Source organism: Rhamphochromis sp. 'chilingali' (assembly GCF_963969265.1).
Source record: "Rhamphochromis sp. 'chilingali' genome assembly, chromosome: 3".
Lineage (NCBI taxonomy): Eukaryota > Metazoa > Chordata > Actinopteri > Cichliformes > Cichlidae > Rhamphochromis > Rhamphochromis sp. 'chilingali'.
In genome coordinates, this window is record NC_137931.1 from 24,742,104 (window position 1) to 24,764,442 (window position 22,339).

General features: G+C 39.8%; 1 protein-coding gene across 6 annotated transcripts in view; it reads left to right on the forward strand.

The window, feature by feature from the left end:
• Window positions 1-22,339, forward strand: part of tns1a (tensin 1a) — a 131,323-nt gene that overhangs the window by 95,321 nt on the left and 13,663 nt on the right. For 4 of the 6 annotated variants that reach the window (XR_013970968.1, XM_080877072.1, XM_080877069.1 and 1 more), the window contains exons 13-21: window positions 135-195; window positions 315-390; window positions 527-656; window positions 1,285-1,350; window positions 2,573-2,698; window positions 17,222-18,862; window positions 19,905-19,985; window positions 20,334-20,497; window positions 21,810-21,894. Coding sequence is in view for 5 of the 6 variants with exons in the window: in XM_080877072.1 (XP_080733198.1) it covers window positions 135-195; window positions 315-390; window positions 527-656; window positions 1,285-1,350; window positions 2,573-2,698; window positions 17,222-18,862; window positions 19,905-19,985; window positions 20,334-20,497; window positions 21,810-21,894 (2,430 nt within the window). In the remaining variant the exon portion in view is untranslated. The remainder of the gene's footprint in view (window positions 1-134; window positions 196-314; window positions 391-526; window positions 657-1,284; window positions 1,351-2,572; window positions 2,699-17,221; window positions 18,863-19,904; window positions 19,986-20,333; window positions 20,498-21,809; window positions 21,895-22,339) is intronic. The other 2 variants (XM_080877073.1, XM_080877071.1) reach the window with 1 other exon arrangement.

Here is a 22,339-nt window from a genome sequence, read left to right on the forward strand (position 1 = left end):
AGTAAAGCGTTATACAAATACAGGCCATTTACCATTTACCACTGGCAGATTTTTTTAAATGAAAATTTTAAAAAACTAGAAAAAACTGTTTTTCTTGAACACATTTCAGATTTCTTATTTATATCACTTCACAGGTTGCCGTCCTTTCCTGAAAATCTACCAGGCAATGCAACCAGTCTACACGTCAGGAATATAGTATGGGAATTTTTATTCTAGTTCAGCGTGGTTTGTGTTTGAATTCAGGCATAAAATGAACCTGTGAGGTGAAAAGTAATTTTATTTTAAAGGTTAGTATTTTGTCTTTTTAACTGTAGCAATGTGCAAGGGGACAGCAACACCAGTATCTGTATCACCATTGAACCTGGACTGCTTCTTAAGGGAGACATCCTGGTAAGATAACAAAAAATGTTTCCTTACTTAAACAACAGTTGCCTTCCATTTACCTTTTTTTCTTTACATTTTCCTAATATTATATAGAGTCTCATGATGTTTCTCCATTTTTTTCTCTATTATCTGTTAAACGTAGCTCAAGTGTTACCACAAGAGATACAGAAGCCCAACCAGAGACGTTGTGTTCAGGGTGCAGTTCCATACTTGTGCCATCCATGATCTTGGGGTGGTTTTTGGGAAGAGTGAGCTGGACGAGACCTTCAAAGGTAATTTTAATTTGCTTGGATTTACACAACACACTGTTTGACACTTAAAAACATACAGTTGTATAGAGTTTTTGTGAATCAAGGTTATGCATCTCAAAAAGGGTTATTTTTTTAAAAATACACAAGATTAGCACTGATATGACAAAAGCTTTATGACTTGTGTATTTATACACAAAAGACTGGTGGTGTTCACTGTCCTAGTGTTGACCTAGACTCATCAAAATGCTACCTCAAGACTGTATAATGGCTTCAGTGTCTGACGCTCTACTATCTGCTGCTTGGATCTCTGGTTTGCAGCATGGAAAAATTCATGGGTCCTGATGCAGGAGGACAGTGTTCCCCACAGTATTACAGTAAACAGGGTCCTCTGGTGGTGAAGCAGAAAAGCATTCACTTACAGTAACACTGTGATTATGGTGATAAGTAACCAGAGATTTCTTATTAAAGGAAGATCAAATTAACACTAAATTTGCACAATTGATTTGAATTTGGATAAGTAATTTAAATTCATACACAAAAACTGTAAAATAATAAATCCTATGTATGATAAATTGTAACCGTGCCTTTGTTTGATGTGAAACCCACACATGCGTTCATGGTTTTAATTTCTCGTTGTGTGTGTCTGCAGATGAGAGGTTTCCAGAGTACGGGAAGGTGGAGTTCGTGTTCTCATACGGACCGGAGAAAATCAAAGGTAATCCATTTTGGGAAAGGAGAAATTGATTGTTAGCATCACATGTTTTTTTTTTCAACATTTAGAACTGAGATCTGATGTATTAGCCGCTGCAAGTTTTTTTATTTTTATTTTCAAAATTAAAAAAAAGAATTTTCTTAAAATGTATTATTTTAATTGAAGCGCTCGGAGAATACCAGGGGTTCATAAGTGTGCATGTATACAGGCCCTGAATTTATTAGACCACCTGTTATAAAAATAAAACAGGAAAATGGATATATGTAAACTAACTAAGTATATATAGTTATTTATTAGGTAAATAAGATACTGAATGCACGTTATCACCCCCAAATCTGAGCCGGCACACTGGACTTCTCTGAGAAGAATTCAGAAATGAGTCAAGCAAAACATCCAATCACCTAAACACTTGTTTTTGTTTAGGTAAAGTAAAAGTAAAGCAAGTAAAAAACAAAACAAAAAAAACAGTGATATCAGCTCTTAATCAAAAAACAATAGTGTGCTTTACTTTTTTTCTGCTGTTTTGTTAAACAGCAAATTTGAAAGTTCATGGAAAAGAACAATATTTTTGTGCACAAATGTTTAACCATTACAGATATGTAAGAAACGATTTTTGTAATTACCAATATTGTTAATTTAGGGCAGCTGTGGCCTTACATTGGGTGGTGGTTTAAATGTGTGTCAGTGTGTTAAAATATGATACTTCTTTCTTTTTTCATTTTTAAAAAATTTGTTTATAAAGGAAATATTTACATTAATAAACTTGATACGAAAGCATAATGTACGTTAATGTAAATGCATCAGAGTCAACCAAAGAGTCCCTTGAGAGTAAAAGTCATGAGAAATGTGTTAGCATAAAAAATAAAATAGCAAAAAGAAAACATAGTGATAACAGAAGATTTATCCCAAACAAATCAATGTTGTGTTTGAAAAAACACTATTTAAGAATAAAACAACATTTGTTATTTAAGCGTAATGAATTTTATACACAAATACCTTAATATAAAAATGCTGATTAATCAAAAGTGGTTTTCCCAATAACAGAGTGTAAGTCAATATAGCCACAAACCACTGACAGAGGAACTCCATTTCAAATGTACAGACTAATAGAAGATAACTTATTATTAAATGTTTTAGGCCATTCCAACCTCAAATATTGTCGCTGTATATAAACGTTCTAATATGACAGTGCCCTGTATGATGATGTTACTTGTGTGAACCACAGGCCTGAGTCACTTGGAGAATGGGCCGAGTGTTTCAGTGGACTACAACACCCAGGACCCTCTGATCCGCTGGGACTCATATGAGAGTTTCAGCCATCGCTGTGAGGAAGCTGCAGATGCTGACCACGGTATGCAAATGACATACAGTGACTATTTTGGAGAGGCGAAATTCTAAAAAGGGAAAAATGTCAACCAGGTAACCTGACTTTTCTGAATGAACCACCTGGATAGGAGATTAACGCTTTTTGTACACACAGGAATATACAAATATGAAGAAGACTGAAACAGAAACAAAATCATATATATAGTTTGTAATGATAATAATAATACATATAAGTACCAACCTATCTTTCACAGATAAATCAAGTTCCTCGCCCTTATCAGATCAAGATCTAGAGCCTTGACCAAAGGGAAGGATTTCCTGTAAAGCCCTACACCCTCCTCCTCCTGCTACTCTCTCAGCTTGTCAGTTAGGACTTTAAATAGCTGCTGAAGAAATAGGGGGCGTCAGTCACCCTGTTACTGGCTGCTCCCTCCCTGAGGGGGGTGTAACTTAAAACACCACCGGGCCTAACTCCCGCAAGTCCCCCTATTCATTTCTATCCACTCTGAGCTATTGCTTCTGTGCCAGGAGTCCAGAACTTAAAATGCGGGCACTCCATAAAATGCTAAACACCCATTATAGAAGCTGTGTTTGTTTTTTTTATCTAAAGTATTTTTACTTCAGAGCCCTGATTTTTGAAATATGGCACAAAGAAAGGAATGTTTGCTTGTCTGATTGTCAGCCATGTAATGCAAAAGTACGCATGTCCTCGTAGCTTATGTTGTAGCTTTCTCCCGGATATGCTACAAACCTGCTTTACATAGTGTTTGCCTTTTGTTAATGTTTATATAAATGAAACAACTGGAGAAGTGGAATCACTAACACATCATCATCATCATCACTGCTTCTGCAGTTCCTAAAATGTATTTTTGGCTACTTACAATAGCTGCCAGTCTGGCACGGTCCCTTGGATCCTCTCAGTAATGATGAGATTCATGATTACTGCTGTTAATCAAAGAAATCTGCACAAACAGGAGGATGTAGTCACCCTTGGTTGAGTCAGGACTTGGCAGTCTTTGTAGTGCTGCGTCCACTTTTATATATGGGATTTTTTTCTTCCAGCTTTGCAAAGACCCATTTCATTTTTATGAACATCCCCAGAGAACCGTTGCAGTAATTGCTGTGCTGCAGGAAGGTCAGTGGGAATCGCCAGGATTGCAAGTTTGAGCCTAATTGAATGGGCAGCGGTGTTCGCAGCACTCAGCAGAAAAAAATAACGAAAAACTCCCAGCCAGTGTATTCATCTCTCTAATTGCAGGCTTCGCTCTTACACTTGGATGCGGGCGTGTGGATGCTGAGTCGAGACTTGCGCAGGAATATGGTGTCTGTATTCGCAAGGTTTGGATCGACAGAGGATGCTCTGTACCTTAGTTGTTTTGGAAGACACAAAACTGAAAATGCAAGATTCAAAGAATTAGTTAACACAAGACTGGTGAACAAACGTTTTTTTGGCGTTTGATAAAATATAACCACCTCTGTGAAAAAAGGTTAATCACGTGTACGATGTACATTTGAGTTGGCAAGCCCACACAAACTCTAAACTCTTATAAGCTCTATGACAGAATGGCCTATTTTTAACTGCTCCAGCTCAGTGGACAATGATCACTCGTCGGGTCTCATTTAAATAATTGAACAAATGCTTCATCCTCAGGTGTTGATGTCTGAATACTTTTGAGGTTTGGCGAGCTCTTCCTGACGCCATTTTTAACACTGACCTTGGAAATCCAGTTGAGAGAACTCTGTGAAAGACGGGCATCTTAAAAAGGTCTGAAGGATTTGGTAGCTTAGAGATGTGTGTGGTTCATACTGACGCACAGGCACATGGACAAAAAAAGGAGAGGAGTCTGGTATGTGCCCGGCTGTTTGTATTATACAGTGTTTTTTGCTCTATATGGGCATGCAAGCTGGTCTGTGTGCTTGTAAATATTTGCATGTTAGTGTAGCTCTGTTGCAGTTTTTCATGAGGTATGCAGGAGTGCATGTTTATGTAGTGCACCTTGTGTTTGTCGGCTTCCCTTTGCTCCACTAGAAGCCCTGTGGTCTGGAGGCAGCTGTTGGCCCAGAGGTCAAATCAGTAAAAAGGCAACCATTTGGCCCAATGGGTGGCCGTAGAGATTTGTACCTCAGCTCGGCTGCTAACCCCTTAAGAAGACAACATTTTCCAAGGATCCACTAATAATCCTAGCTCCGAACCTCTAACTGGTCTGGTCTTGTCATCACTAATGGCCTGGCTAAAAAGCCAAGGAACACGCTATTGTAGCAGAATTGAGGGATTTCATGACAGGTGGGGGGTAGAAGACCTGAGCCATCACTCATTGCTTTACATTTGGCTCGCAGGGAGTCAGATTTTTCTTGTAATTTTTTTAACATTGTCTTGAGCAACAGCTGTCCAACTTTCTGAAGGTTTTTCCATGTTTTTCTTTGGACATTGGCTGTTTTTTCACTCATTTTCAGTCCAATCCTTGTACGTGAACATTTTCCGGGTTGTTTTTTAATGTATATAATTATTAAGAAACTTAACACTGACCTATGAGTTTTTAATAATTAACAAAAAAATATTGATTAAATTGTATTGTATTTTAAATTGTGAAAACTTGGTGTATCTTGGCATTTTGCGCAGTGGCTGGCCAAAAAAATACCTACAGCAAATGAACAGTATCTGAAAGTCATGTCCTTAAGAAATCAGAAAAAAATCCATCAAAGGTCTTCAGCTGATCCATCTACTGTTCACTAAAGCCTCAGTGGAAGGGCGGCTGTCAGGAAGCTATTCTTAGTGAAGGGAAACAGGGAGACAAGACTGAGGTATGAAAATTACACAAAAACTTGTCTGATGGAGTGTTGAATCCAAATCATCATCAGTATGTATGTTGGAGGTCAGGAAAGAGGTACAACACTGTCTACAGTGTCATGGTTTGGGATACATTTCACTCAGTGGTGTTAAAGATTTTCTTAAAAGTGATGAATTACAAACACATAACAGAACCACCAGAGTTCGATCCAACATGCAATACCAACTGGAAAACATTTTATTTAAAAATGAACACTGTGAATCATGGATTGGCCTCTCCACCTTAACATTGCTGAAGCAGTTTGAGATCATCTTGACAGATAAACATACTATATTTACATGTATGTTTAAACATTTTAATAAATCACTGTGCCTATACCGCATTTTCCTACCAAAATACAAAGGAATGAAGGATGACTCCAGACTTTTGCAGTAAAGGACATAATATGTTTGATTTAGGCATAATTAGTCTCCATCAGTATCAAAGCACTGATACAAATATCAAATATATTTGGACCCCTTTCGCTATATTGTATGAAGTCTAATGAATTAACACCATCATTTGGTGCTGGATACATTTGTGTTTTGTAATTCAGTCTTTAAGAGTTTGCAGTAACATTTAGAGGTGCTTCCTCACCTTCATCAGGTTTTCCATAAGTTTCTAAAGAATCATAAGAGCATTACATAAAATGATTGTTAGATAACTCATCTATAAAGAATGAAAACAGCCTCTAAAAACAACCTTGCCACTGGAGAGTGTGTCTGTGTGTGTTTCTGTGTCTGTGTGGCGTACAGTAGGGCAGCATGCCCACTGACAGCGCAGGCCGCCTTCCTCGTTCGCCGGCCTCCTCCCATATTTGGCTGCGGCTGAGCCCTGAAACATGTCTGGAATAGCTGGATAGAGACCGACAGAGAGACAGAGACAGAGAGGCTGAGAGAAGCAAAGACGTTTTACATTTGAGGTGTAATACAAGTGAGGATTTGATTTGAGACTGTGAGGTCTGAGCACATTGGGAAAAGAAAAAAAAATTAGTGACAGAATTAGGAATGACATAAAGTCAAGGACAGAAGAAGAGCAGCTGGAAAGCACTGACTGGTGAGTGGTTCTGTGTAGTCTTTCAATTACAACTAGCAACTTTCTTAACTTTAAATCTCTGTCAATCTCAAGTAATTGTGCAGTTGCCCTAGTCAGATGTTTTCAAGTTGTATATTTGTTTTTTATTATATTGTTGCTATGTTTTTCTCTGGATAAACTCTTTTTTTATGGTATTTCATTTTCTATATACATCACTTTGCTTTTAGACTAGCATCTCCTTGCACTGTTGCCCAGAAAAAATTACAAGAGTACACATTTCTGTCTATTCGGTCTATAGTCGAGTCTGTTTGTCTGTTTATTAGGTTTCCATGTCAACAGTGTTGCTTCCTGTGTGTTTGGCACCTATGTGGTATAAAATGACTCATGGAGCGAGCAATTTGTGTGTGGAACATTTTATGAGCGGGCTGCAATTTGGGTACACCAAAACTATTAGGGACCTCGGTTGGCTGGTAACGTCGTGTGAGCTGCAGAAAGCTTGGACTTTGACACAGTTCATGTAGGAATGAATTTCTTTTTAAAACGATGTTTGAACAATCGTAACTTTTGTAGTGAGTTGAAAATTTTGCCGCATGAGATGATACAAAATTATATTCCAAGATCTGTTTAAAAACTGTTACGCGAGATTAAACTGTTGAGTCTGACTTACCTTCAGTTGCTCAGCAGATACTCATTGACAGATGATCCCTAATTAGACTCGACTTAATCATTCTCTCTCTGCTTGAGCGGGCAGCGGTGTGTCTGAAGCACACAGGCCGACACCAAACAGCTGTTCTGACTTGGACAAACACAGTGTGTGGTACTGCAGGCTGATAGTAACCTCCCTGCCTGTTATCCTAACGGAAACCCAGCTTCTGCATTCTGTGTCGCTCCAGTGACAGACAGACACTGGTGGTGGTGTTTTTTTCCTCAGTCATTGCCATTTTTTATCATTAAAAAGCCTAATTACAAAAAATTAAGCTATATAATTGAATTGAGAACATTTACTGACAGATCTACTGTACACATTAAACGTTTGCAGAGATAAAACCCTGAGACATGGAGCGCAGTGGGGTATTTTAAAAGCAGCCTGCATGTGTGTGCCTCGCATGACCGCATAATGCTTCTAGTTAGACTTCTTGCTGACAGCACGGTGAGCGGTGGCAGCAGGTTCAAATCCCAGCAATGGAAACCCTGCTGAGCGTGTCCCCATCTCTTAATGCCTCCTTTCTCCTACTGTCTGCCTCGATGTCTCCGTGTAGCTTTATATAAATTCTCGCTGTCTGCCACCCTGCTTTTTCCCATTTTTCAAACAGCTTTGGTCAACGCAGGCTCATTTATGACTGTTAGTATCCAGTATTTAACATACATTTTACTCATGTTAAGTTGTCAAATATTAAGAAATGTGTCATAAAAAACAGAAAAAAACCCCCACATTTGTATATTGGTGCTATAGGAATGCAGCAGAGGTAAATATGGTCGTGGAAAGCTCTGACAGAGTCAGGGGATGACAGACCGGCACCTGTGCAGACAGCATGCAGATGATGATGTCTTGATGATGTCACGTGTGGCAGTTAGCAGAGCACGCCACGTCCAGAGACAGGCACGCCAGATATGCTGGTGTGATTCTAATTCTGATGTTCTGCTCATCACATACTGACGCTTTATTGGGACCTGTTGCTGTCACATTTGAATGCCCTGACATGCAGCATTTTGCTTTAGAAAGGCATGTGACAGGATGATGAAGCCAAGGAAAACATTACATTTCAGGACAAACATAGCCTTTGACAATCTTTTGCCCTTGACCCTGAACTGGATGGATGGATGTTTGGTTGGATATTACACATTACTCATTACTTTTCTTGAAAGTTACTTAATTGCATGCCAGAGAACGTAATCGGCTGCACTACTCCAGTGTTAATTTTGCTGACCAAATTTTCTCCCGCCAACCTTTTATTTTTTGACAAAAACAAGACAATAGCTAAGTAAAAACTCTCGAGCACAAAAACTGTGATGAAAGGAATAAAAAGGAGATGAAAATGTTCTGGAGTGATGAGATCCAGTCATAACTTATTTAGTTTTGTAGAAAGCTGGGAAGAGTTTGGAAATGACCCAATCAGAAGCAATCTCCTTGTAAGATTGGATGCACACATTTGATTGGTACAGCTTCAAAATTTTCTCTCAAAATTACCACACGTTACTTTTCTTAAATTACCCAGAAAGCAATATTTACCTGTTAATTGTTATGTAATTACTAAATGTAATAACAGTAATGTATTATGTTACTGTTACTTAAAAAAATTACTGTTACTTAATGACACTTGTTATTTTGTAACTGCTCACTACCTTGTTGTGCTTAAGCAGTTTCTGCTTCCTATTTTTGCTTTTCTTCTCGCCACTTTCATTTCCTCTTCTACCTTTCCAAACATTGTTGTGCATTTCAAGTTTAAATTCTACATTTTCATGATTTCTAGTGTTATTGCTCTTTGTGCGGCCTTGTGCATGTTTACTGGAACTTGCCTTTCAGCAGTGTTCCTCTTCTGCATGCGACCTCTAGATTGGGAATAAAGATTTGGATATTTTAACTTTTACTTGTTACTGGTATTCAGAGCTCCTGTCTTTTTCTCCTGCAGCAACTAGAACAGGTGATCAATTATACTGTAGAATTCAAATTCAAATTTTATTTGTCACACACACACAACCATACACAGTATGACATGGGGGTGAAATGCTTGTAGCTGTACAATGCCCGACCATTAAATGACAGAAGAAAAGTTTTACAATATTTACAATTTACAGTTTACTACAAAATTTACAAATTAACTTTACATTAATTTACAGTAAAGAATGTGCAAATAGCAGAAGAGATTATAAAGATTATAAAGATTACAAATTATAGGAATATAGGAAATGTGTGGTGGTGCGTGTGGGAGTCCAGTCTTATAGTGACACAAAAACAAAACAGCACACTGAAACATTGAAAAATAAATTCACACTTTAAATCCCTGCTAATGACATTTTTGTACAGATGGACCCATGTTGCAACACAAATTTGCAATAATGGTACTTCATGGCCTCCTATTATTGTTATCGCCCTTATTTTACACCGAGCTTCACCCCAAAATGGTAAAAATGGTTCTTTGAGGTTTAGCTTAACAAGAAATCCCATATCTTCCAATCTCCAGCTTGATCTGACAGTTCTTCTCTTGCATGAATAAAAATGAGTTGACATGAATCAGATGCTGCTGGCAGACGGTCAGACACAGCTTTTTATGACAGTTACTCAGATGACAGAGAGACAGATGGATGACATCACCCTGAAAGTAATCTCAGAGACAGACACTGATACAGACGCATCACCTCAATTCAAACTGTGATAGCCGGACAGTGACAGATAGACCGAGAGACAGACATGGCAAATATAAAACCATGGAGGCGACAGTTTTCCTTGTGCCAGTCACTGATACGCCAACCATGACACCTTTTCACTGATGGACTGTCACATCATCCTGTCTCACTTTCTCTCTAATTTTCTGCTGTGAAGTCCAGGACGTGGCTGAAATTTTTGTTTTTAGAAAAGTAAAATAGCTCAGCTTGGCTTTAATAGATTTGTATTTTTTCAGGAATTTTCAATAAAAAAAACACACGTATATGTCTTAAAATGAATGATTCCATAACTGAAATTGATGCACAATAAAGAGTTTATTTGCAATATCACCCTGTTTTGAGCCCCCTCTTCTAACATATATCTCACGCTCACACACATGAACACAGCTCTTTAGGGCAAGTCAGTCATTTGTCAGTCAAACCCAGTCACCCTCTGGTGGCATGCAGACTTGCCGTCGTCACAGTGGTATGAAAGCTGTGAAGGTGAATGTCACATCCTCCTGTGAGACATTGGATGAGTTGCTGACATCACCGCATGTATGTATATAGATGTTTGTGCATGTGCAGGCCTGCCTCTGTACGTTCAAAGCTTTGTTGCCAGTCATGATCTTATTGGATCATTTAATATAGTCAAGTAAAAAATGTGCATAGCGATTCAGGAGCTTATAGAACCACCTTTAGCAAAATTATTGCACTTTGAAGTGATTGTTTTATGTGCATGACTTTCACATTATTTTGGAGGAATTTTGGCTCACTCTTATTTACATTGGCGTCAGTTCAATGATATTTGCAGGCAATCGTTCATGCACAGGTTTCATAAGATCCTGCCACATTATTTTAATCACACTGAGGTCTGTGCTTTGACTGGACAATTTTGATACCTTCATTCTGCCATTCTGTGGTAGGTGTGCTGCTGCGCTTGAGATCATTGTCCTGTTACATGACCCAGCCAAGCTTTCGCCATTGGGACAAATGGCCTCACATTTGACTCTAGACCAGCGGTCCCCAACCCCCGGGCCTCGGAGCGGTACTGGTCCGTGAGTCGTTTGGTACCGGGCCGCGAGAGTTGCGGCTCATGTGTGAAATGTATGCTTTTCAGGGTTTTTATCGGTTTTGAGCGTTATTTTGTTATCGTTTTTATCGTTAACTTGGTTTTCCTGGGTCTTTTCATGTGTGTTATGAATAAATCTTCTTTTTTACGGTACCGGTACTAGTTTTATTTTGTTGTATTTATCCGCAACACCATAAAGGCCGGTCCGTGAAAATATTGTCGGGCATGAACCGGTCCGTGGCGCGAAAAAGGTTGGGGACCGCTGCTCTAGAACACTTTGCTATACAGTGGAGTTCATGGTCTAATGCAAGTTACACAGGTCCTGTGACTGTAAAACAATCATCACCCCTCCACCACCATTCTTGAGAGTTGATGATGAGGTCTTTTGTGCACATGTGCTGGGTTTGTCTGCACTTTTGTCTAATCTGTCCAAAGGACATTGTTCTAGAAGTCATTGGGTTTGTAAAGATTCACCTGTGATAACCTAAAACAAACTGTCATTTTTAAAATAAGGTGTTTTTCCTGGAAACCATACTAAACACACTTGTTCAGCCTTTTTCAAATTTTACCCTCATGAACTTTCACATTCAGCATGCTAACTGAAACCTGTAGAGTCTGAGGTGTAGCTCTTGAGTTTCTTTGCAGTTTTTCTGAGCATTGTCTGACCTTGATGGAACATCCACTCCTGGAACGACTGCGGCATTGTGTTTACACACCTGAATGCTCCCATCCAGCAAACTGCCAAAACTCCTCACTTCACACTGATGATCAATTAATCAAGTCCATTTTGTTTAAAAACAGAAGCTCTTAATTCCTGTGGAATCAGCAGCGATGTAATTACACCACTGTGTGCATAGAGTAATGTAAAAACTTCACTGTATGTCTTTGAACTTATTCTACAGCTAAAATAAAGTCAATTATATTTAATACATTAAATTACCAATAAAATGTACACCTTAGAATTCTAAAACTATTGTATTACACAGAAAATAGAAACATTTGAAATGTGAGTTACAATGCTTCCTGTTGCAAAACAGAGTGAAAATGTTTTCACAGTTGACAAAGCTAACTGTTAGGCAGACACACTCCCAATTTCAAAAAGACCTTCATTGAAGAGGTAACATTATCTGTGTCCACGAAAGCTATAATTTCACGCCTCTTCTCTAAGTGGGTGAGAGACACGCCATATGGGTCCATTTAATCTTGCACGTAAACTTTAAATGTGCTTCTATATTTAAATCTGTCTATTTTGAAAAAATGGCTCCTATATTTTAGAAGGTCACGGTCTGCCCTTTAGGCGTGTTCAGCTTATCTTAAGGTTGCAACCCTTGAACACCACGGCACAGCTGGGAATCTGTGTCATTTTGTATAGTCAGTAATTTACATAGAAAACTGTAACATCTGTATAAAAATTACATTCAATATGAACAAATTGACCAATATTCTATCACTATGCCAACAAATCAAGTTTGAACTCTACTTAAATGAATCATGACTACAGAGAACATGCTGGATAACTAAATTATTTTTGTTTTGTAAGAAAAAAAACAATACATGTTGGAACAGAAGTATTGTACATATGACATGTTGACAGTATACAGTATCAAATGATATGCTAACTATGTTTTAATTGAGATATAGGTATGTTGGCAAATGGGACACTTCAATCAACCTGTCTGCTAATCCTGAATGTACTAACAATGTGTGTAATCTCCATCCCAGCTGGATGGATACGGCAATAACAGTTTGTGTAGCACGTTGTCTATTTATAATAAGCTATTGGACGCAGGTGTTTAAATGGCTTTTTAATTGTTTCCAAGGCTGTGATGTAGCAATGAGACACTCAAGTGAACACTTAAGAGAATACAGCTCAGAGCCAGGTGCTACGTGTGGATGTATGCGTGTCCACGTGCAACACAACATGAGTAATGCCTCTGGCACTTTCGTGAAAAAGGACAGCACCTGTTACTTGAGGGAATACAAAGCATGCACAGGCACAGGTTTGAGTCAGAGTGTGTGAGTAAGAGAGACTGAAAGACTCTGACAAAGTCAAAAGCTTTTTTTTTCTTGCTTCAATATGTTCAAATATTTCTTTGAGCTGATTTGGCTTCATCTACATATTAAAAATAGTAGTAGTGATGGCATGGCATTGTCCTTTTGCAGCAGAAGGAATGGCATGTTATACTTGTTAACTGGTGTAAGAAGCAAGCTGTAAGCTATTTGTGTTAGCCAAGGCTTGGTGACTCAACCAATCTAATTTGAGGCCCACTGCAGCTATTTATCGACACTATAAGAAAGCAATTTGTTCTATGCAGCTGGAGAGCTGCTTGTTTGTGTCATTCATAATAATGGTCACTGGATTAAATACCACACTGGAGCTCTGCTCCCTAACATTGACAGTTCTACGATAGGCACCAGGCTGGCACATGATATATCTTTTGACTGTTAGCATAGTTGGACATTAAATGTATTACTATGTCCGTATTTCATAAGCAAAGTCAAATCTAGGACATGTCATTTTTAGTCCTTTGGCCAGTGCTGAGACTTAAGTAGCTTCTGATAAGTTTGGCTATTCATATTTCTAAATCTTGCAAACATAAAAAAATCCATATATTCTTGTATTAATGCCCTTCTCTCAGGCAGTAATGATGTTATATGAATGTTATAGTAACTATAACGGTCTTATAATATCACATAATTGCTGGACTTTTCTGATGATAGAAGCTCTGACATCCCGAAATTGATAGCTGACTGCCTAAAACATGTGACACGTTTTCAGCCAATGCATGAAATCCTATTATTCTGTCAGACGTTGCTTGCATCTTGGAGAAATGAGTGAGGAGTGCTCTGGATCCTGTGTCTTCCCATACTGGCCAGGAGATGGCAGGTCAGATTGTCTGAAAACTTTCATTCTTGCAAGACAGTAGTGAAAACAGTAAATTTTCTATATGACAGATTCCCAAAAACATCTCAGGTTTAGCAGAACTTGCATATTCTGAAACAGAAACAATGATCATTGCCTGGCTGAAGGGAACTCTGGCAGGCTGGTTATTTGCAGCATGCTCATCCCTTGGTATTCCAGATGAAGGTCAAGCTCTTTTAACACTAGTCTACCCCTCTTCCTTTACGCTACATCTGGAGCAGATATGCATACCACTTAATGTTTGTCTCCCAATGTTTGCACATACCAGCGTGAGTCTGGGACGAGTGTAAAAACGTAGTGAAAGTCTCAAATTCTTTGTTTCTGTTCTCTTCAATGTGACATCTAAACAAGTTAAAAACAAAAAATACCAAAAATAAAAATACCCCAAACCATCTTTAAAAAGATCAAATTCACTACAGAAACAATCACCCTGTGAGTCAGAGACTGGTTTCACTTTTGTAATTTTATCCCACTGGCTCATTTAACATCTGTTAGTTGGCGAGACCAAATTAGGTATTTGTGGGTCTGTTAGATTTTTGATCCACTGGAAGCTGATACTACACTGTTACCCAGATGCTGCTGCTCTGTGCGTTTTTAGTTTGTCCTATCTGAGCCATAACATGGCAAATGGCAGTGTTTGTTCCGATGATTTACAATCACTATGGGGTTAAATTGCAGCTGGAAAAGTGCCATCGTGGCTTAGTCAAGTCTAAAAGAGCATGTTTTATCAACCAGAACAAAGGCATTTTCTATTCTGTTAAAGGTCAGAAGGAGGAAAAGACCCGAGAGCTCAGCTGGTGGAAAATATGCACAACCGATCTCTGAAAAGTCTTATGGTTCTAATATAATTAATAGAGTTTATGGGATTCTTTTAAACAATAGAACCTCCCACTTATTAAGGATTTAAAGTTTAGGATGTGGGGGAGTGAGTGAGATGCACAGTAAAGGGATCCCCCTAATGGCATTACCAGGCAGACAGATGGTGCAGGAGTTGTAGTTTTTTTTTTCCAGGCACATGGGTGGAGGTAGAGGTGGTGACATTGGTGGAGTTCCTCCCCCGCTGCCGGGAACGCTCAGTGATCATCCCAGAGTGCCAACTCACCCCTTGCGGGTGTTTCAGTGGTACAGCCCCACCTCGCTCCAGAAGAGCACATGTCGGGTGACATGAATCAGAGAGGACAGGGGGAGTGAGAGAAGAAGCTCAGAGGCAGAAGGTTTAGTCACTGAGAGACTCCGAAAGGACTTCCGAATTGTAGATTGAAACGGAATCACTGTTTTGAAAAGGAAATATTTAATCTTTCCTGATTTTTTTACTTAATCATCACAGAAAAAAAAAATTGGAAGTTTGATCTACAGGTAAGGATGTTTACATGAGTTTGATTTAAAATATAAATATGGGTTTTAGAACTTGAAGAAACTTAATATAAGAAACATGAATATTTAAAGTGTATATATTGCTGGCAAGAACAAAAAGATTCATTATTTTGGCTTAAATCTTTATGCGTAAGGCTTTGGAGTAATTCCGCAAGTCCAAACAAAATGTAACTGTAAACCTGGAATTATGCTTTCATAATGTGCCAACACTAAAAGCAACCACAGGGACAAACTGTGATTATGGCTTCGTCCCCTGTCCTCTCATTCTTGTTGCTACTGTGGCCGTGAGCTGTTGTTGACATGGGTTTGGAAATAGCTGAGGTCTGAGTGATTCACCATCTGTCCCCAGGGGTCGCTCAATTTGGAACACCCTACATATGAGCCATGCTTCTGTATATGTTGTGTATCACTCTGCATATGCACACTAGATACTGAAAGCCACTGCTGTCGCATGACTTTCCTTCTTGTAAATATGTTGGTAGTACCACAGAATGATTTGTTGCTGGTGTAAAACTACATTTTTAAATAGCTTATCTTAACTTTTTAAAATACAGTTTAAAATACAATTAGACTGTGTATTTATTATATGGATAAAATATTGGAGCATATGGCATAAGACCTATCTTTGGTGTTCATGTAAGAGGTGAACGGGAAGAAAACCTCCAAGTGATATCTCTGTAGTAGCCAGGGGGTGCTTGAAAAGATTAGTTCGGTTAATGTGAAAGTAAACTTGTGTTTGCAAATGGTATGGCTAAACAGTCGAAATTGTCAGCCGAATATAACAATAGCTAGCTAAAAATCTCAATTTAATAATTCAATCGTCTTAGCGGAGTGTTACGCTCAGTAAGTATCGATGTACCTATGGATGCAACTTCCCTGTTGGCAACACATTTTTGGAAGACTACAAGCACAACAACCAGCTGATCTGAGCAGAGTCAGGCCGAGCATAGACAAGTAATACACAATAAAGCAGGTTTATTTTTAAACTGTATTGTTGTATTATATTGCTTGGTGTGTGTTATGGAAATCTGTATCTGTTTTGTATATCTGATAGGAAAAAATATCACCTGATTTTTAAATCACAAAATATAGGTATTGGTAAAGCTCTAGCTATCAGTTAATTAAAGTTTGTTTATTACGAAGAAATTATGATGCATTTTAGCTAACAGTGTAAAGTTTGAGCTGAATAGTTGAAACTGTTTTAACACCCAACCAGACCAACCATAGCCAGACCAAAGGAATTTAGTTTACTTGTTTGGTTCAGATGAAATATTACCTTGTCTGATTTGCTATAAATGATAAACACCACAAAATAAATGATAATAATATGTCCACCCATACATGGTTTGCACATTCTTGTAAAGCGTTAGGTGGCTACTTTTATTCATAGCATTGCACAATATGTACGCAATTACTCTGGTTTTGTTTTGCAAGCATGATTCAGCAGCAAGAAATCAACCTAAAGACGACAGCTCCTCTCATAGTCCAACTCTGGGGTTTCAAACTGGCATGACTCCTTTTCCCTTTGGCTGACACAGACCAGTTGTTTCGGTGTGTTGTGCAGAACCCACCCATGTTAACGTCAGACCATGTGGGCCTGCACTGACGCAACGTGACAGGGGCTTTAAGATCTGAAAATTGGCTATTAATAGAGCTGCAGGGGTTGTGTTGCTGGTGGCTGGGCAGCATGCTGCAGCTGAGAATCAAACGAGTTGAGTGCAGAGGGGGGTCACTATGTTTGTGGTGTCAGGGATCCAGTCCCATACAAAAAAATGACTTGATGATTGGGGCCCATTAACCTTAACGTAAACAGTTTTTTCCTAAACACAAAATTATTTAAATGAAAGTATTTTTTTAATTGTGTTAATTCCATTTCATGAACTTTAGAGTTGAGAGCTGTTTCATAATTTTAGTATGTTGTTTACTATATTGTGTACTCTTTCTCTCTTTCAGATGTTGTTCATACCCAGGGCCCACTTGATGGAAGTCTTTATGCCCAAATCCGGAAAAAAGACTCCCTGGAGGGAGTTGTCACAGTCAATGGCCTCCCAGTCCGTGAAAACCCCTTGACTAACGAGAACCCATTGCAGCACACCAACCATCCCCTGCAAACTACTGACCACACCCTTCCTGTGGCAGGCCACACTTCCCTCCCTGCTGTCGACCATACCCTGTCTGTGAGCAGTGACTCAGGCAATTCTACCGCATCGATCAAGACTGATCGCACAGATGAGCAAAGCCAGTCTGTGCAGAGTGCTGTGAGCCACAACAATCCAACAGCAACTCACCCACCACTCAGTCCGCAAGAAAAAAGAGAGCTCGACCAACTTCTGAGTGGCCTTGAGGCACCAACTAAGCGGCAAGCCTACCTGCCTACATCTACCTGTCCAGGAGGAGGAGTACGACACTTAGTTCCTGCACAGGTGCATGTCAACGGGAGCCACACCAGGTTAGTGGGCGCTCCTTCAACAGAGGAGCGTGAGACAGATATTCTCGACGACGAGCTGCCTAATAGTCAAGAGGGAAACAGTGTGGACAGTTTGGGCACCATCTCATCCCTTGAGGGCCAAGCAACACCAGCTGACTTGTACTACCAGTCACAGACTCCTGTCAGTGGCCAGAACGACGAGCCATACCTTGATAGAAGCGAGATGCCGGTGCATGGAGTACGAACTCCTACAGCGATGCAAGAGAGATCCGTGGACTCACCATCGCCACAGGGGGGTTACAACAATTATCAAAATGGAGGAGGGATGTATCGTTCACAGTCCTTTGGGAACCCACCTGCCAGCAGCCCTGAGACCACCCCAAAACTTATGCCCAGGGCCCCTGAGAGGAGCACCAGTAGCCGGGATGCTGTACAACGAGGTCTCAGTGCCTGGCATCAGCATAGCCTACCAGACGATCCATTTGGTCCTCCTCTTCAGTCAACTCATAGCTTGCCCCACTTTCCCACCTCAGCTTCACAGCGTGACATTGAGCAGTCAATCGAGGCACTAAATATGCTGATGCTTGACCTAGACCCAATCAACTCTCACATGTCTAAGTCCCACAGTGCGCCCCCTGGTGAGAACAGCCTCAATTCATCCCAGGTGCCATTCTCCCAGACCCTGGCCAGGCCATCATACCAAGCAGACTCTGCTATCCATGGCTACAACAGCTCTGGATCAATTGGCGACGGCATTCATCAGCCCCATCGCTCATCTGGGAGAGTCAGCCAGAGCCCAGTTATGGAGTCTCCAGTGCATTCTCCCCAGAGGCCCAATGCTGGCTACCAACACCAAAATATCACCCCAACACACACTCCTGAGCCCTACCTCCATACTCGCCATGCACCCCTTCATTACACCACTGATTCTAATTTCAATCAGCAGACCCCAGTGAAGCCCATGAACTCCCACCCAAGCAGTGGCACATCACACTCCCCAGAACTGCAGGGCTCGTCTCCGTATCCAGGCTATAGTGCCTCATCTTCACCCCTTCCCACTGTAACTCCACAGCCCAAGGACACATCTTCTTCATCGTTGCCCAGAGAACAAGATGCAGAGGAGGAGACGCTAAACTTGGAAGGCCTGGTAGCACACCGTATTGCAGGTAAGGCTTCAAGATATTGTCTGGAGTTAGTGTATGAATAAGGAAGGGACAGAGTGAGTGGTACTGGACTTGTAACTGTTGCAGGATATTATGCTGTTCTTTGTTTTTTTGTGCATAAATTAATTCATTTACAGTTGATTATCTATTACGTCTATTATGGATTAGCTTCAAAGTTTCCAAGTTTTTTAAGGTTTAAAAAAGAATATGTGAAATCGTTTTTTGCTATTCTTGTTTTCAAGGAAAAGATTGCACAAACACACATATGTCAGTATTTGTGGGTTGTTGGACTGATGGTGGCATGTTGTAGCCCCTAAAGGGGACTCAAAGAGCAGGTTAATACAGTCATTAGCGATGCTCTGTTTTGGAGGTTCAGGGAACATTATGGATGATTTGCCTGAAACTAATGAGCAAATAAATAAGCATAAAGATGTAAAGCAGATTTGTAGCATATGATATAGCCTAAAACACTTTTGATATTCTGAAAATGATATTCAACAAAACTTATATATCCAAAATGGCTAACACAATTTACGCATTATCTTGAAGTCTCTGTAATCTTAAGAACCAAGTAGAATGCCAGCGGTGCAGTTTCTATAACCGATCCATTACAGGGTGTTGTATTAGAGGAATAAGCCTTACTCATAAAGTTAGCTTCTCTGACTCAGAGAGCTGTGCAGAGCTGCTGAGAGTGGAAATGAGGTGAGAGTAAGAATAGCCAGGCATTCAGAGATCCCAGCTTCCATGCAATGTCGGCATGCACGATTTTCTTTGAAATGATTTGGAAGCTCTAAAGTGCCTCCCAGTGGAACAAAAATGTAAGTTCCTTTTTTAGCTAGGGGCTTGCGTGTCATCTCATTTGGAGAATACTTTTATTTATCCATTTCTGCTCTGACTTTTCTTTTCCTTTTCCATTCAACCCATCTCTTCACTGTATGGAAACCCTACCCTCCACTGCTTCTTCCTCTGCACTCACTCTCCTCCTCCTCCTCTACCTTCACCTGCTGCCTCCCTTCCACCACTTGACATCCCTCCCCGGAAACAGAGTACAACGCTCGTATTCGGGGCATCAGTGAAAGCATGACACCACAACAATCTGACCGCCATCGCTCCTATTCCTTCTCTGGTTTGTCCACTTTACCCCACCTTTAAATTCTGTCTTTGTTTCATTTTATTTGTCTTGCATTTCTAGAAACTTTCTCTGCTTCCTCATCATTTTCCCAATTATTTGTCCTTTCCCACTGCTTTCTTATTACTTGCAGCCACGTTTTTAAACATTGAGAATCTTTCTCACTGGCTCTGCCTCTCTTAAAGAGGGAATGATGCTGCCCTTTTATATTGATAGGATGCTTTCTCCTTAGCTGATACATCTTTGAACAAATATCCCGGGACTACACAAGCAACATAAAAAGATGTTAAAAAAGGGCATAATGATTTGATGATTCCTCATACTCAAATATTTTGGGGGATACAGGAGTTCGTTCCAGAGGGATGACCCCAGAAGTGACACAGGAGACGGGCAGGCGTCGGACCACGAGTGAGGGACAGTACCAGAGCGGCCATGATAGTACGTCAGCAGTGGATTCACCAGACTTTTCCAACAATCTTGCTCTCAACCCAGGAGGAAGACCCAGAGAGGTACAGCACTTGATTTTATGGTTAAGCCACGAGCACATGATTTTGTCACTAATTTTGTCCCCACTGAAAATCATGATAAATCCTAGAGGCTGACTGTTGTAGGATTTTCAAAACCAATACCAGCATCAGCTGATTTAAAAATCTGAAACTCTAATATGTAAATGCATATTCTTTTAGACAAGGAAAATAAACCCTTTACTTGATATTTGTTATGTGTAGTTATTCATTTACCCTCTGCCTGACTCTGCACTGGTCAGCAGGCTGTGCACTGCCCAAAGGGAAGTTGCAGAGTGCCCTCTGGTGGACAACCTATCCAATGTCAACACATGTTACATAGTTGACAGATGTCTCTGCTCTCTCTCCTATTTGCTTTTTAAATTCTATTGTGCCATTAGAAATGTTGCTTCTGATAGTTCCGCAAGTAGCTATTATTAGCCGATAAGTTCATATTTGCACTGAAGTAGTTTCATTTTATGCACGAAGGGGCTATAGCGACATATAGCGACATGTTTTTAATTGGGGTGGTGCAGGAGGAAGCAAACAGTCATACTTCATGCCCAGCTTTGGGCCTATCCTGGTATTATGGAAGAGAGTCCTAAACAATTTCCCCTTCAGCATGAGGTGAGCTACAGTAAAACATCGAGCTCTCGACTGTTTATTGTTCATAAAAGTTCTGACTTCAGACCTACCCCAACCAAGCAACAAACTAGCAGTGACTGCTGATTTGGATTTTAACTTTCTGTTCTGTTTCTCTTATCTGCGGAAAAATGTGCTTGAACTTCAAACTCTGCTTGCTCTGAGTGAGACAGAGAAACTTACGCATGCTTTTATATCAAGCAGAGCTGACTGATGTGATGACGCAAAACTTTTGTAAAGTACCCACAGCTGACTGCGAACGCTGCAGAGGAGGAATAACACAGTACACTGATGTTCCTGCACTTTCCATATTTTAATTTCTTTTACTTGTTTTTAAATATCTTCGTGGTCTTGCTCTGTTTTATGTGTCCCATATGCTCACGGTGTAGGAACTTGTACAACCCCTCAGGCATGTCTGCTAGTCAATCTAAAGTTCTGGGCAAAAACCATTAAAGAGAGGCAGGTTTTAGCTTTCATGTCTTTTTGGTTGATCCATTCTAGTTTGATTTTTCTCTTTTTTTTAAATTATTTTTAGCTTATTAATTACTCTGTCATGATATTGTGTCTTGACTCTAATCAAGTCAAGCTGCGTTGATTTTTCTGTAGACTAATTATACTTTTCTTTTATACTTCCTGACATAACTCCATATCTGTGTGCCTTGATCATCTCGTTCAGGGTCCAATGCACAGCTACCGAGAGACGTTTCAGGACAATGAAACAGACAGGTTTGCCAACAGTTCCACCTTTGGAGGTGGTGGAGGTGAGAATTTATTCCATATTCCATATTCTCCATCCCCTAGTCATAGCCACAACACACATAGGCTCACTCTGTCTAAGACATTAGATAGAAATTGTTGGTCTGAATCTAAATTACATTTATTTCTTTATTAAAAAATGCACAAGAAAGGCTGCTGGAAAACACTGAATTGTGAACAGAGGCTGAAGTTTAAATTAAGTAATTTTGTTTTCATTATATATAAATGAAACAAATACACAGCAAAGAACAAACTCCAAATAAAATAGAAGAAAAAAAAGATAAACAACCAAACTACAGTAAATAAAGGCTTTAAATGATTTTGCAATGGAAACAGCTCAGTAGCAAATAAAACTGAGTCTCTTCTCACAGTCATGAGCCCTCCAACTACTCAGACGCCCTCCTGTCTTCTGTAAGGCTGCACACTTCATCTTAGCCTGCGGACACAATG